Source organism: Vigna umbellata, chromosome 3 (assembly GCF_029865625.1).
Source record: "Vigna umbellata cultivar VRB3 chromosome 3, Vumbellata_1.0, whole genome shotgun sequence".
Lineage (NCBI taxonomy): Eukaryota > Viridiplantae > Streptophyta > Magnoliopsida > Fabales > Fabaceae > Vigna > Vigna umbellata.
In genome coordinates, this window is record NC_142167.1 from 19544228 (window position 1) to 19558450 (window position 14223).

Here is a 14223-nt window from a genome sequence, read left to right on the forward strand (position 1 = left end):
TTTCAAATTTAAATATCTTCAATGTAAATATTAACACTTTATATATGTTTTTGTTTAAATTAAATGATTAAATATATTTTTGTCTCCTAATTTTATTAAAGATTTGAATTTATCTTTTTAAAATTTTGATTAAATTTAGTGTCTTAATTTTAAAATATGTAAATTTAATTTTTTTAACTAAATTTTGTTAAATTTATTTAACAAATATATTTTATAATAACATTTAAATTATTTATATTAATTGACACATTAAAATCTCAAAAAAATTTAGCAAAATTTAATTAAAATAACTATTTTAAATATGAAAAATTAAATTAATCTAAAATTTTTAAAAAAAAATCAATTTTTAAAAAAAACTAAAAATATATTTAACCATGAATTAAACTATCACTGATTAATAGAAAAACACCACTCTTAATTATTAGTTTTTGTTTTAGCTTAACGTGTATTGCTCACAAATCCATGTTAAGTAAATTTTCAAGTGCCTATGACATAGTAAACATGGAAAGGTATCACATAATCTAAAGAAACTTATTTATGTTTATGACGAAATTAACAAAGATATAATAGTCATTTGATGATTCAGAAGCTCTTTAGTACTTCTATTGAATACCCCAAAAAGGGAAAAAAGAAACATGAGATTAAGTAACGAATAAAAGGAACTACATAATTATAAACACCAAGATCAAACCATTCCATGGAAGTAATTTTCAATAATAGCAACTACCAGGAACTAAGAAAAAAAAATATAATTCTCAACATTTGCACATTATCATTAATTGATGAAATTCTACAATATCAATTTGACAGAAATTAACATTTTCAACCACTTTAAGATGTATATCCTGCAAATAATTTGTGATCAATACTCTGTTTCCAGGACACCATCAATAAGACCAAACTCCAAAGCCTGCAAAGAGAAAAGGTAGTACAAAAAACATCCAGTAAAATATAAAAATTGAGGAAACAAAGATCAAAACAAAAATTGCAGCCTTAACTGAAACTAAACACCTTAATAATCTCCTCAGAAAATAGACAACATAATTATTTAGATAACAAGTACCAAGGTGTTTTGAGATGCATTAATTTTATAGATTAATTAAGTCAATCACGCGGTATAAACTAAACAGACAATCCAAATTTTAACTGAAACATTTACTTAATTTTCTTTTCCTCTAAATTTTATTTCCTATTAGCAATACAACAATTTTTGGTTTCTCTGAGAACTTGTCCAATTCAATGAACTTATGTCATGTCACTGCTATAGAAGGAAAACAGTTCTCATTACCTCAGAAACAGACAGAAAACGGTCCCTTTCTGTGTACTGCTGCACCGTCTCTAATGGCTGCCCCGTAAAAGCACTATACATCTTGTCAATTTTCTGAAATCCAAATAGAATGAGTGAATTGAGCATAGCATTCCAAGAACTGTAAAATAAAACTATGACAAGGAAAAAGAAGCCACAGAAACTTGGGCAGGTCATGAAGAAAATATGTTAACTTAGTGTCACACAGAAAAATGGAATTCTAAGATCATAGGAGCTTTAAAGTTGCCCACAAATTATCACAATGGTGCAAATCAGAGGAAGAAAGACTAACATGGCGAGATTGAACAGCTTCATTCACTTGGCGTCTGACATCCTCAACATGACCCTGCAGTGAGATTAAGAACAATCAGAAAAGAAAATATCTTGTGTTGACCAAAGAAGTTTACATAATACCCAAAAATAGATCCTACTCGCCATCAATCAAATTTTATTCGTAAATGCTTTGATACATCAAATTTCCAATTGCAGAATGCATTACAATTAGCATGGAAGATGACTTCAAAGTTCAAACATAAGATTCACATTGGAAGATATCAGGCTTCCAATATAACTTTTTGATGATCCATTGCATATTGTCAATTAAATTAGCTCCAATCTCAAGTCTGGAAACTCAGGTTCACTAGTTTCATAAAAATTTGTTACTAGTAAGAAGGAAGGGGAACATGATGTGGGTTTGACCACTTTCCTCATATACTAGATGGTGCAAAGATCAAATTTTGTCATACCTCAACATTACTATTATTATTAAGATATAACTTATCACTTCATTTTTATTACTTTCTTCCTGCGTTTAATTAGTATGGTAGATTGTTCTATTTCAAGAATTCTCGGTTCCTATAGCAAAGTTTCAGAAGTTTCATTCTTACCCCACATCCACTCTGTGGTTGATGTATCATAATGCGAGCATTTGGCATCGCATAGCGCATTCCCTTCTCTCCTCCAGCAAGGAGAAGTGCTCCTTGGCTTGCAGCTACTCCAAAACAAACGGTACCAACCTTGGGCTTAATCTGAAAGATTGAGTCACCAAATTCTTTCAGGTAGAAACATTGACAACTGATAGGGAATTGAAGCAACTACAATAGGAGGGAAAATGTAACTGGACTTAAAGCTAGTGCTTGTGTGCTTGTGTGCTTGTGTGCTTGTATTGGAAGGGATGACAAAACTTCGATCTTACCCAAGACATGCAATCATAGACTGCCAATACTGAATAGGTGCTTCCACCGGGGCAATTTATATATACCTGTGACACAAGTAGCTCGCTATAAATCCCTTTTCACAACTGAAAGAAGCAAAGTAACCACAACAAGGCATAACAAACCAGTATATCTGATTTTTCATCAATAGTAGCAAGAGTCACAAGCTGTGATATAACTCTTTGAGCCACTTGTGAATTGACTGGCTGCCCTATGAATATTATACGATTCCTGAACAAAACAGATGACAGATCAATAGGTCCTCCGGGAGTCATCACTGCTGGTGTTATTGATGGATTCCCCTTACTGGCCTCAATTGCACCATAACTACAAGTAAACTGGAACATCAATAAGCTCTTTATCCATTCACTACTAAATACAAAAAATGTAGGCAGGGGAACTATGTGCATGTCCGTGAGGGAATACAAAAGTTAGTAAAAATAATCTGAAGTTTAGCTACAATGAAACTTGCAGAAACTAAGTGTATAGATAGGTCATGATGATTATTGCCATGCCACTGCTTATTAACAGATGCGTTAAAGCTTTGTTAATATTTCAAAGTGCACTCTTTTATAACCTAATTCACCTTTACACAGATACACTTCCCTTTTCCAGTTAATAATCATAGATAAACCAGGCCTTGAACAACAAATGATGGTCAACAATATGTATTCACATGCATCCTATCTAAAAACCACATAACACACGAAGCGCCTGAAAATGAAAGTGAACAAAACTTTACCTTGTGCTTGCACCATGGATACTTTTCTCATCAAATTTTAAAGGAAAGCCCCCAATTTTACTTGACAACCCTGCACAAAACAAAACATACATACGATAACATATTTTAGCGTTGCAATGCTCATAACTCAGCTAAATACGCAAACAAAAAAACTTCTTATTTGTTTATATGATTTAGTTTATAGAGTTTCAAATTATTAGTGAACCATACGGAAACAATTGCTCAGAAACCTGGGCAGCAAGTAAAAATCCTAGTCATAAAACGAGTAGTAACTGTTATTGCTAATTTGTGGAATTGTGGTCAAACTGAACTCTTGATTAAAATTCTTAAATTACGCAAGGCAGTTATATACACCCAGAACGAGGTTAAACTATCACAGCATAGAAAAGCCATCTAGTTTCGAATTGCAGTCGAAAAGAAAAAGTTGCCAAATTAGAAAGTTACCAACTTCTGATGAATTGCCATATGGGCTTGGAAAAGAAGAAGCTACCGAAGAGGGGTTTCTGGTGAAACGGGAGTTCAAATTTCAGGTTATGAAAAATAATTGTAAAAAAATAAAAGTAAAAGGCGAATTGGGCAATGTGAAAATGAACCTGTGAGAAAATACAACGTGGGAGGGAGTTCTGGAGCGAGAAGCTATAGTGAAGCTGGCGCTAGCGGGCACTGACAAAGCTTGAGGAACCATTGCTGAAACTCCGAAACAAGATGGAACAGAGATACTAAGCTTCAGTTAGTCCCCACCTAGATTAATGGTTTTGGTTTTGTTTCTCCAAGCCCAATGGACCTTTGTCATTTTTGGCCCATTTATGATATGGCCCGTTTTGTTCTTAAATATAATCACAAAGAATTAAAACAGATTGATTTTTATTTTTTATTTTTTAACAATTCTTTAAAAGAAATCAATTAAGTTTTCATTTTTTTAAATTTCCTTCATAACCAAAATATATTTTTTGCATTTAAATTGCTAGTTGATAAAGGTTTCAAAAATGAAAATTTTTTTTACACATAAGTTTTCGCATTTAAATTAGAGTTTTTAATTTGTTATCTCATTTTAGTTTGACCTGTTTAATCCGTAAAATTAATAAGATGAGCTAACATATCAGCCTGTTTTTTTAAAATTAAAAATTAATCTAAAAATTATTTTTTTATCACATTATTTGAAATATATAAATATACATTAAGATTAAAAATTTAAATTATTAATACTTACACATTAAACTTTAAATAAATAATTTAGTATCTAAAAGTAATAATAGTTTTAATTTATTTTATTAGAGATATCAATTAGTCAATTAAAAATGTATAAAATATTTGTATAATTAAGTTAAATTTTAGATATAATTAAAATAAAAATAAAAAAAATAAAAAAAATAAAAAAATACTAATAGATTAGTCTATGAATCAATTATTTGATGAGACGGACTAAGATTTCCAACCTCTTTTTAGTTACAATGAACCAGCAAGTTATTTTTCCTTTTTTGTGAATTCGCTAAAATAGATCTAAAATAACTCGTTTTACCATACTTAAATGATCTTTGAGTTTAAAAATATTAAAAAATAAATAAAATCAGAATATATTTAGAAAGAGAAAATGGCACTTGATGGATAAATAAGCATATGTGTAAACAACTGATTTTTTTGATAAAGAAATTTTTTTATCGTTTTTTCCTTTCCATTTTTTTCTATCATTGTTTTTTTTATATGCTTTATTTGATCTTGATTTCATGAGGGTTATGGATATGTATGATATTTAAAAGTAAATTGAAAATGTAGATGCTTTTTAATATTCTTTGTAGGTATCATTATACAGCAGCAGTGGGTCTGTGCAATGGACTAATCCACCAGAAAAAGGCAAAAGAAAAGAGTTGAAAAATGACGTTAGAGAAAATTGATGAGAAAAGCTATAGCTAGCTATCATTCTGAGATGAAGAGGGTAATGAAAAAAGAAAGGTAGGAAGAAGAAAAAAGGAGGCACATTGTTATGGTTGAGTTTTGACCTATTAAAATGAATAGTGGGAATAGTGGCAACAGATCATAGATCACTTTTCTTGATTCATATATTTTCCTCAATGTTTGACTAATATATGTATATATATATTATGGTGTTTGTTGATCAGATCATTTGACTCTTTGTGCGTCCCATGTAGTGGCAAACTGAAATTGTTGGCAAAAACTGTTGAATCTGCAGCAACTGTCGTGCACCTCTAGCCTTAGCTCATTCCACACACCACTCAAAACTTTTTACCCTATAAAAAAAATAATGATATTTTGACAACATTTTTTTGACAATATTTACCATCATTTATGTGTCATTCTGTGATTGGTCCAAAATTACTTCACAATCAATAATAATAATTATAGACACTAACATGGATCGATCACAAAATGACATCTAAATGGTATTAAAATATTATAAAAAATGTTTTCAAAGTATCATTATCCTAAAAAAATTATATTTAGTGATTATTTTGCGGAGTTTATAAACCCCCATCCCATAGAACCACTCAAACCTTTGTTAAATTATTTGTTTCTGTTCAATATCTCACATACATAAATTAAAGGTAGGATTAAATTGTAACATAATGTACATTTCTTTTATTTAGTTAGTTCTTGTGAAGTTAAATAGATAGTGTAGGCAAGTTTTCTTTCTCTCTCACACATCTATTACACTAATCTTACAATAAAAAAAATTAAATAATATCATTCATTCTCATATCTTTTTAGGAGGGGCATCTTTTTATATGTTTTTTAATTTTATCTTTATTTTGATAATTTAGTGCAATTAGGTCTTTTGTTTAGTATTATATTAACAACGTTAAAAAAATTATGTTAGTTTTTTTTAATATTTTTAAAAAAAATAAGTATTTATCACGTGTGAAATTGACTTTATATCATTGGACAAAGACAATATAATATCATAATACTATGTTTTACTGTCACGTTAAATATCATTGTTTTAGTTTCAATTTAACCCGACTATGATACATGATAAGTTTTATAATAATAAAATTTTGTTTTACAATAATAAAACTCGTACTTCTTTATTTGTCAAGAGATGAATATATAAATACATATATTATACAAATTAAGGAAAAGTTATGTCACTAAATACATTTCCAATTAGACTAAGAATAAAACTCGTACAAGTATAATCCTATCATACTTTTACAAATAACAGAAGAAATTAAATAAATCAATTATGTAAACTTTTTTTATGAATTTAAATCAATTTATAAAATGTTTGACTTTTTTTATAAATTTATATAGGGTTAAGAAACAAAAATAGTTATCTCCACTAAAAGTTTTAATTAGTAAGTTTGTAGCTTTATCCAAATTAATTAAGAGTGAGATTTCATAAACTAATATGAGCCAATGAGGACTCTAGTTCTCTTCTCCAACTCTCATTCCATTCTTGTTCTGTGCCATATATATAGATACGTCTCCGTATTCCTTTGCTCTGAAAATTTAACATTATTATATCAAAATCACATGATCTAGGGTTTGGTTTTGACCCCAAATAAGGCACTGATATTTCCCAATATATTTGTGTGTTTGTGATGGGAGAAGATAGATATTGCTAAATCTGTTTAAGCAATAATTATGGAAAAGCACTTGCCAAATGGGTTGCTTCTAAGGTTAATTATCTCTCCCCTTAAATATTTTTTAATGAGTTGAAAATGAACATTGTTTAATCAGAGTGACGTACGCAACTTTTGGTGCCATAAATAACTTTCAAGATAGTCAATGGCAATTTAATTTTCGGTGATGAAATAGCATCAGATTTTTGAAAGAAAAACAAATAAAAATAGCACATTAATTAATTAAGAATTTGAACGAATTGAAAGTCCATTGGGAAAATTATATGTTACAGAGACAAGTAGGCGTTCTGATGCAGAAATTAAGTTGACTTTGGCATCCAGATAGATCACAACGCATCCATCACAGGACACAGGAAAACAGAAGCTAATATTCACAAAAAATAGTGCTTAATTACATGCCACGCATCAACCTATAGGGAAGCAAAATAAAGTTTTTATTCCATTTCTTTATAGGCATCATAATCATTTTTTTAAGTGATGCACATTCAAGTTGACTTTCAAGAAAATGCCAACCGACCATTTATCTGGGCTTTTGTCTTCTTCTCAATGAATCTAATGGGAAAACCCTACTTCAAACACTCTCATATATTTAACAAAACTATTGTATAAAAGTGCTTTTTATTTACAAAGTTTCTTATTAACGAAAAGTGAAAAAAATATAACAAAAAGAAAGGGTGTATAATTAGAGCATGTTCATTACGAACTTTACAGTTGATATGTGTGAAATACCCATCGAAATTTTCGTATCAGATGACTGATGTTATTTAAAACTGAAGCTAGAATAAAACAAAAATTTCCTTTCTTTAAATGATTTGATAAATCTTCTAACAGCCTTGAATATGACCATCTTTCGTGAGAGTAACATACATTTGCTTGGAATACAGAAAAAATAAAGTTATAATAATTATACTGATTTGAACCTTTGAACGACAAGCTTCTTCTTAAATGTTTTTCTTCATTTTTTACATCCATGGTGGTTATGAAATTTCCAAGATATACCTTTTTGTTGTAGAAAAGAAGAATATATATATATAAGATATTTGTGGCAACACTGCCAATTAAAAACTGATAAACCAATATTCAAAGTTTTTGGTATGTCAGCATGACGAGTAACCCTTTACACCTCAAAATATGTACAATTATGATATATGAGGCTTGGTTCATCGAATGCACAAGGACTTGTTCTAGTTTTACCTCTATAGTTTTATGTTAGCTTGGATTATCGGAATGAAACTTCTGATTAGACCAATACCAAGAACACCTTATACCAGTAGGATGCATGAAAAAACAACTTTTTACTGCAAAATTTACTCATCAAATATCAGCGTCTGAATTATATAAACGTGTCAAAAATAGGATTTTTAAATGACTAACTTTATACACAGGTCACAGTCATGACTACTAATTCCAAAGTCAATCCAATATTTGAACATATAATACAGAATTTGTATACAAATGGTTGTGATGTTGCTTATTTTGCATGTTTATTGTAATGTTCACACAAAGCCTTTGCAATTGTGCAGCTGAAGGAAAGAAGGGAATTTGTTTTACAAAATTTTTTATTTTAATAGTAGTTATGTTATTGATATGAAATATTTCTTATACGTAATTAAGTTAACTATATATGTATATATATATATATATATATATATATATATATATATATATATATATATGTACTGATATATACTTTTCCTACCAACCAACTCAATGAAGATCTTTATCTCTCACATGTTTTACTTAAATGAAGTTGAAATGATTACCAGAAATATAATATAGCAATAGCGAAGAAGTGCCGTGACTTCTGCAAACTTATGCTGTGGAGTAGAGAAGCACTTCCACCGACCCTTTAAAGTTGGCTAATAATGATCACATCTAGTTCCATTATCTGAACATAATATATAATTATCTTTATCTTTCACCATTTTTTTATTTTCTTCTAAACACACATCTCAAAAAACACACCAAACTAAAGTAGACAACTTTCTGTTGTCCCATTTTGAATTCTGATATACATTTTTGTTTCCTGAACTTGCATTAGTGGACTATCATTACTTTAGAATAAAAAATTAGTGTAACTCAAATTTACTAAAGGTAGAAGGAAAACTGAGCAGAAACTATTGAAACTTAAATGCACGCACTTAAATGATGAATGTAGAAGTTGTAAGGGTTGTGATTCTCAACCACTCTTTTTTTTCTTTTTCTTTTTGAGAAAGCATAGCCTTGTATTTACTCTTCCTATTTTTAAGTTTTTCACACACATAATACATTTCTTTGAGGGTCACTTCTGGCCTATAAAAGGGATGTCTCAGAGACTGAAAATCCTAGCCTTCACAAACTTAATGAGAACTTCGTATCTTAGCAAAAAAATGAAGTCTAACTTTGCTTTTTTAGTAGTATTCTCTCTTCTCCTGGTAAGCTTCTATGAAAGTTTATGCTATCTTATTATCTGAAACCTCTTTTATGATCATGTGTTGCTTAATGATGATCTTTCTGTTTTAGGTTGTAAACCTCAGCTATGCAAGAAAATACATGGGAGACTATTGGAAGAACATGATGAATGGCCAACCTATGCCTGAAGCGATCAAAGATCTCCTTGTTCAAGATCCACAAGAATCAGATGCAGCTGCAGTGAAGGATCATTTTATCCGGGACTTTGATATAAGACCTAATATCATATTATATCACACGCATGATATGTCCAGAAAGCAGAAGCAGCATGCCATGGCCAAGAAAATAGAAGAGCTTCAAGAACCAGGAAGACATGGCTGAACGAACCAGCATAAAAGCTCAAATCATTTGCTCATGGTTAGAGAAGGAAGACACACGTATCTCTACATAGTACATGACCCATGAACATCATGGTCTTTAGTATCTTGTAGAGTTATTCATGTTTCTAAATCTAAACCACTCTTTCTGTTGAACACTTGAACCCTTTATTAATACATGTATCTTTATGGCTGTCCTTTTTTAGCTGCATATATCTGTGTCCTGCAGAACTTTTATAATCAATAGACATGATGCTTCTTTGGGCCTGTCATGATTACTCATCAGTATTCATATTTATATATAAAAAAAGAATATGTTAAGTCTTCAGAAAGATGTATACTTTTGATCATTGATTCTGATAATATTATCAATTTTACATATTTCCATCTCAGAGTTTCAAAGGAAAGAAAGCATATTAATTTCAGATCAAGATTTTATGAGAGGATGCAATTTATTCTTCCATGTGGATGAAGGAAAGATGATATATGTGCTGTGCTGCTAATTTTCCTGTGAAATGAATCTTCTCTCTTGGTTCCTTTCTCTCCTCAAACCAGTTAACTATTTAGCAAAAAACTTAATTTATTTCCCTTGACAACTTGTACTTCTCAAGCTGGTTTAGAATATATATATATATATATATATATGATTGCACTCATCTAAGAAAATGTTGATTTGTAAATACTATTAACTGTTGATGGTATGACAAAACAAAGAAATTTGTATAATAATGTAAGCAAAACGTGTTGTTGTTTTATATTTTGGGGCCCAGTGGAATCGGCAGTACGGTTTGTGTACTTGCAGAAACTTAAAGCCAACAATACACACAATTAGTTTCTGTTTTTTCTTTTTAAGGTTTATTTGGGGTTGAATCAGTTTTTTTTTGAGAGTTACTCACTCCACTACCACCGGCTCCTCCCTGCAGCTCCCCATTCCCTTTTTGTTCTTTAATAGTATTTAATTTTTAATTTTAACTTTTGCCAACATTTAACTATTAATGGTTTTCACTTGCACCCGCACAGTCTACCACTTCCGTGTAAATGAAATCGCTTTCAATCTTCTTCTTCTATATTGTGATTTTTGTTTACGGAAAGTGTGGTGGTGTAGTGTAGGGTTATTGTAGTGTGTTTGGTCGGATCTCGACATGTACAATCGGACATGCCATCAAATTTAAAATAACACTTGTTGCTTCTTTAAACTCCATTCTGCAATTATTTCTATTCTAATTAATTTTTTTTAAGGAAAAGAATGATCTAATAAATAGTTAGATACAATGGGTGCAAACTGACGAGGTAGCCATTGATTCTTTCTACAATTCTGGAAAGATAAAGGGTTAAAATATCTATTACTTAGTTGTTTTTCATGTGGCCCTAAATCTGGTTGCAGTGCAATTAAATCAACCAAACCTAATTAATTCCAAAATGCCTATTTTCCTTTGCAAAGAACACTGATCTTTTCTTTTCCCCCGAAATCCTTGGCTCTCTTTCGCGGCCAAAAACAAAACCCAGCTGAGGACTCTTCAGTTTCGCGTTCTCTTCTTCTCTTTCGTCTTGATCCTCCATCTCGCACAAGGAAGGTGGTCTTGCGGTGGCCTTGTGGGAGTAAAGATGAAGATGTGACTGAAGAACAATGAAGGCGCCACGACGAAGGTTTCTTCTCTCCATTCTGATTCGCGACATAAGGAGAAAGCTTCTACCTTCTTCTTTCTCTGATTTCGATTAGGTTTTAGGGCTTCCTGTTTTCCCATGAGTGGTTTGGTTTTCTTCATTGGATTGTTGTCTGGTTGATTGTTCTCTGAAGGAAGGATGAGGGAAACGTGTCGTTCTCGTTCTTGCAACAATTTGGAGTTCATATTTCATCTTGGAGGTTTGACTTCTGGGTTTCTGATTCATGTATATCCTATTCTTCAACATTTTCTGGGAATGATTTTAATGCTCTACCAGCAAAATAGACCTAAATAAATTAAGGAGAACAAAAATTAAAAAAAATTCAATTTCAAGCGCCAATCTTCACAGCAGACGCACCCCACTAACGAAGCACCACCACCGCACCACCAACGCAGCACAAACACACAAGCAAAAATGAAAAAGAAAACAGGAATGAAGTGGAAACAGATATGGAGAATGATTGGGGAAAAACGAATATGGAGAATGGTAGGAGAAAAACGGATATAGAAAGAGAGAAAATAAGAGTTAGGGGTGGACTGCGACTGTTAGTTAAAACGAGAGGCAGGGAATTAGGGTTTTCATATAAAAGTAAAAATAAATAAATGTTTAAAGTAAAATGGGTAATTTTGTAATTAAATTTTTTTGGGGAGTTGTAGGGATGGGGTGGTGAAGGGAGTAGCTCTCTTTTTTTCTAGGTTGAAACAGATAATTTTGTTTGGATCCAAGCCCATTGGGCTTCACTGTGGATAGCCCATATTGATTGGAAGGATTCTTCAACCAGAAAGCTCACTCTGTTGTTGTCCATGTTCCTTCACACACTATTATCTCTCTAAAACTAAATAATTATCCATATATAAATTCTTATTACAATCAATAAATTCTAAAACTAAAGAATTATCCATATGTAAAACTTTTTCTTTTTAGTTTTTATATCCTTGTTCTTTCTTTTCCTTTTTTTTCTCTTCTTCAAGTTCTCATTTTTCTTTTCTTTAAACTCATCAATAAAATATTTGTTATATGCACATTTGTTATATTTAAACTGATAAGTAATTTTAGCACTTGACATAAGTCAAAAATAAAAATTAAAAATAACTTAATATCAAAAGTCGAAGCTCTTGAAAAAATAGAGAGTATTTTGATATTTAATTTGGAAAAACATATATTGACATCAAACTAATAAAAAACTGAGTGATAAGTCATCTGGTTAATTGTTAAAGTTTACTCCCATAAAATCAAATTTGAGTTTTTACATTTTACGACTCCAAAATAAATTTAATAAAAAAAAACCCAATTTTCTATCAAAATTCATATATCTCTATTAAAATATAATTATATTCTTTTATAGAAGAAAAATATACAAGTCCTCTAAATATTGCATAATTTTTCATTAACACTACAATTAACTCCTAGTACGCTACTTATTATAGTTTATGTGAAACTTAAAAAGAATATCTTAAAATAATTTGAAATATTTAAATAAAATAAATCTGAAATTACATTAAAATATACGAAAATGAGTTTAATACCATCTATTAATTAAAAAAATGTCTTGATAATGCCAATACAATTATATATATATATATATATATATATATATATATATATATATGTATATGTATATGTATATGTATATGTATGTATGTATTGAAAGGTGACAGAGTGGAAAGTGGTAGATAGGGCACGCTGCACACACAAAAAAAAAAAGTAAACTTGTCAAAAAAAAATCATATATCGTTGGGAGTTGTCACGTGCTCTACATCAACCCTTCTCAGTCTGAATGTTCCTCAGTTTCCGAAAGAAAATTTTGTAAATGTTATTTCTTAATTACACTATAAGGAAATGATTCATAGTTTAATAAGAACAAAGAACAAAATGCTGCATATAAAAGCTTGCACAGAAGGGTTTTCCTTTTGAAAGCAGATGTTAACACCTAATTAAGTTTGTGCTCGATTTAAATTCATAATAAAATCATATCAAAATATAATATAAATCATTAAAAATTAATTTGAATTAAACACTGAAAGTCAATTTAATTAAAAACATGTTAAAAAGTAGGTACAAATAACAAAGTGAAAAGCAGCATGATTTTCGCAATACTTTGGTGATTACAATGTTGTGTTTAAGCATAGGTTGAAGATCTGGCATTGGGTTTGTTTGTTGGCTTGAAAGTGTGTCTTCAGCTGCCATTCATATATCTCAAAATCTTTAGCTGACTGTCAAAGCTCAACCATTATATGAAGGCCTTCTCAACCACTTTAGCTGATACATCTTTCTCATATTCAGATAAATACCAAGCCAATCTTCCCCATTCTTCCACCCTATCATATGTGAAGTAACCCTATTTAATGTTTCTTGCTCAAATGAGTATTCCATCTACACTTACACATTACTCAATTTTAATGTGTGGATGAGATGCTCATTTGGGCAAGCAATGTTAAAGAGTGGAAGATAATCATCATCAACACAACAATCACTTCTTTTATCTTTACTACTATATCTCTCTTCTTAAATCTATTTATTCACATCTCTCCTCCTTAATCTATTTATCTATATATATTTCAAAACAAAATCGTCATAGATTCATCAAATACTAAAATATGATGACTTCAAAGTGTTTGAAAAGTTCTATGAATTTTACTAAAATGTGTCGTCTTTAGGTTTCTTTGATTCATTTCTAAGGAGAACTCTATATTCCTTCAAACATCAATGAGGCTTTACGTTAAAAATTGCTTACTTTTGCTGTTACTTTGCTTAGAAAGAGAAGAGCTTTTTGCAGGTGAGAAGAAGAGAGTGAGATGTGCATTAAGGAGATGAAAGTGAAAGCCAGAGAGTAAAGACAACATTACAGCTAGAGCAGAGTACAGATTCAACGATGTTGCATGTATTCATGTCAGTCTTTCTATTTTAGATCTAACAATTATTACAGGAT

At 30.4% G+C, this 14223-nt stretch overlaps 2 protein-coding genes across 2 annotated transcripts; one reads left to right on the forward strand and one right to left on the reverse strand.

The window, feature by feature from the left end:
• Nucleotides 1-646: 646 nt before the first annotated feature.
• Nucleotides 647-4011, reverse strand: CLPP6 (CLP protease proteolytic subunit 6). The gene is made up of 9 exons (XM_047317486.2): nt 3856-4011; nt 3707-3765; nt 3263-3332; nt 2646-2847; nt 2502-2567; nt 2194-2334; nt 1599-1652; nt 1289-1381; nt 647-910 (listed from the first exon to the last, which is right to left on the reverse strand). The coding sequence occupies exons 1-9, from the start codon at nt 3945-3947 to the stop codon at nt 863-865; spliced, it is 825 nt and encodes a 274-aa protein (XP_047173442.1). The 5' UTR covers nt 3948-4011; the 3' UTR covers nt 647-862.
• A 5106-nt stretch (nt 4012-9117) lies between these two features.
• LOC124841242 (organ-specific protein S2-like) lies at nt 9118-9896 on the forward strand. Its single transcript, XM_047317482.2, has 2 exons — nt 9118-9275; nt 9364-9896. The coding sequence occupies exons 1-2, from the start codon at nt 9165-9167 to the stop codon at nt 9631-9633; spliced, it is 381 nt and encodes a 126-aa protein (XP_047173438.1). The 5' UTR covers nt 9118-9164; the 3' UTR covers nt 9634-9896.
• Nucleotides 9897-14223: the final 4327 nt, after the last annotated feature.

Excerpts from the sequence above, each read along its gene's own strand:
- CLPP6 (XM_047317486.2), bottom strand. The coding sequence starts at position 3,947 with ATGGTTCCTCAAGCTTTGTCAGTGCCCGCTAGCGCCAGCTTCACTATA. Across the intron at positions 3,333-3,706 it reads TGGCAATTCATCAGAAGTTG|GGTTGTCAAGTAAAATTGGG; the intron begins GTAACTTTCTAA and ends TGTTTTGTGCAG. Across the intron at positions 911-1,288 it reads GTTTTCTGTCTGTTTCTGAG|GCTTTGGAGTTTGGTCTTAT; the intron begins GTAATGAGAACT and ends TTCTCTTTGCAG.
- LOC124841242 (XM_047317482.2), top strand. The coding sequence starts at position 9,165 with ATGTCTCAGAGACTGAAAATCCTAGCCTTCACAAACTTAATGAGAACT. Across the intron at positions 9,276-9,363 it reads TAGTATTCTCTCTTCTCCTG|GTTGTAAACCTCAGCTATGC; the intron begins GTAAGCTTCTAT and ends TTTCTGTTTTAG.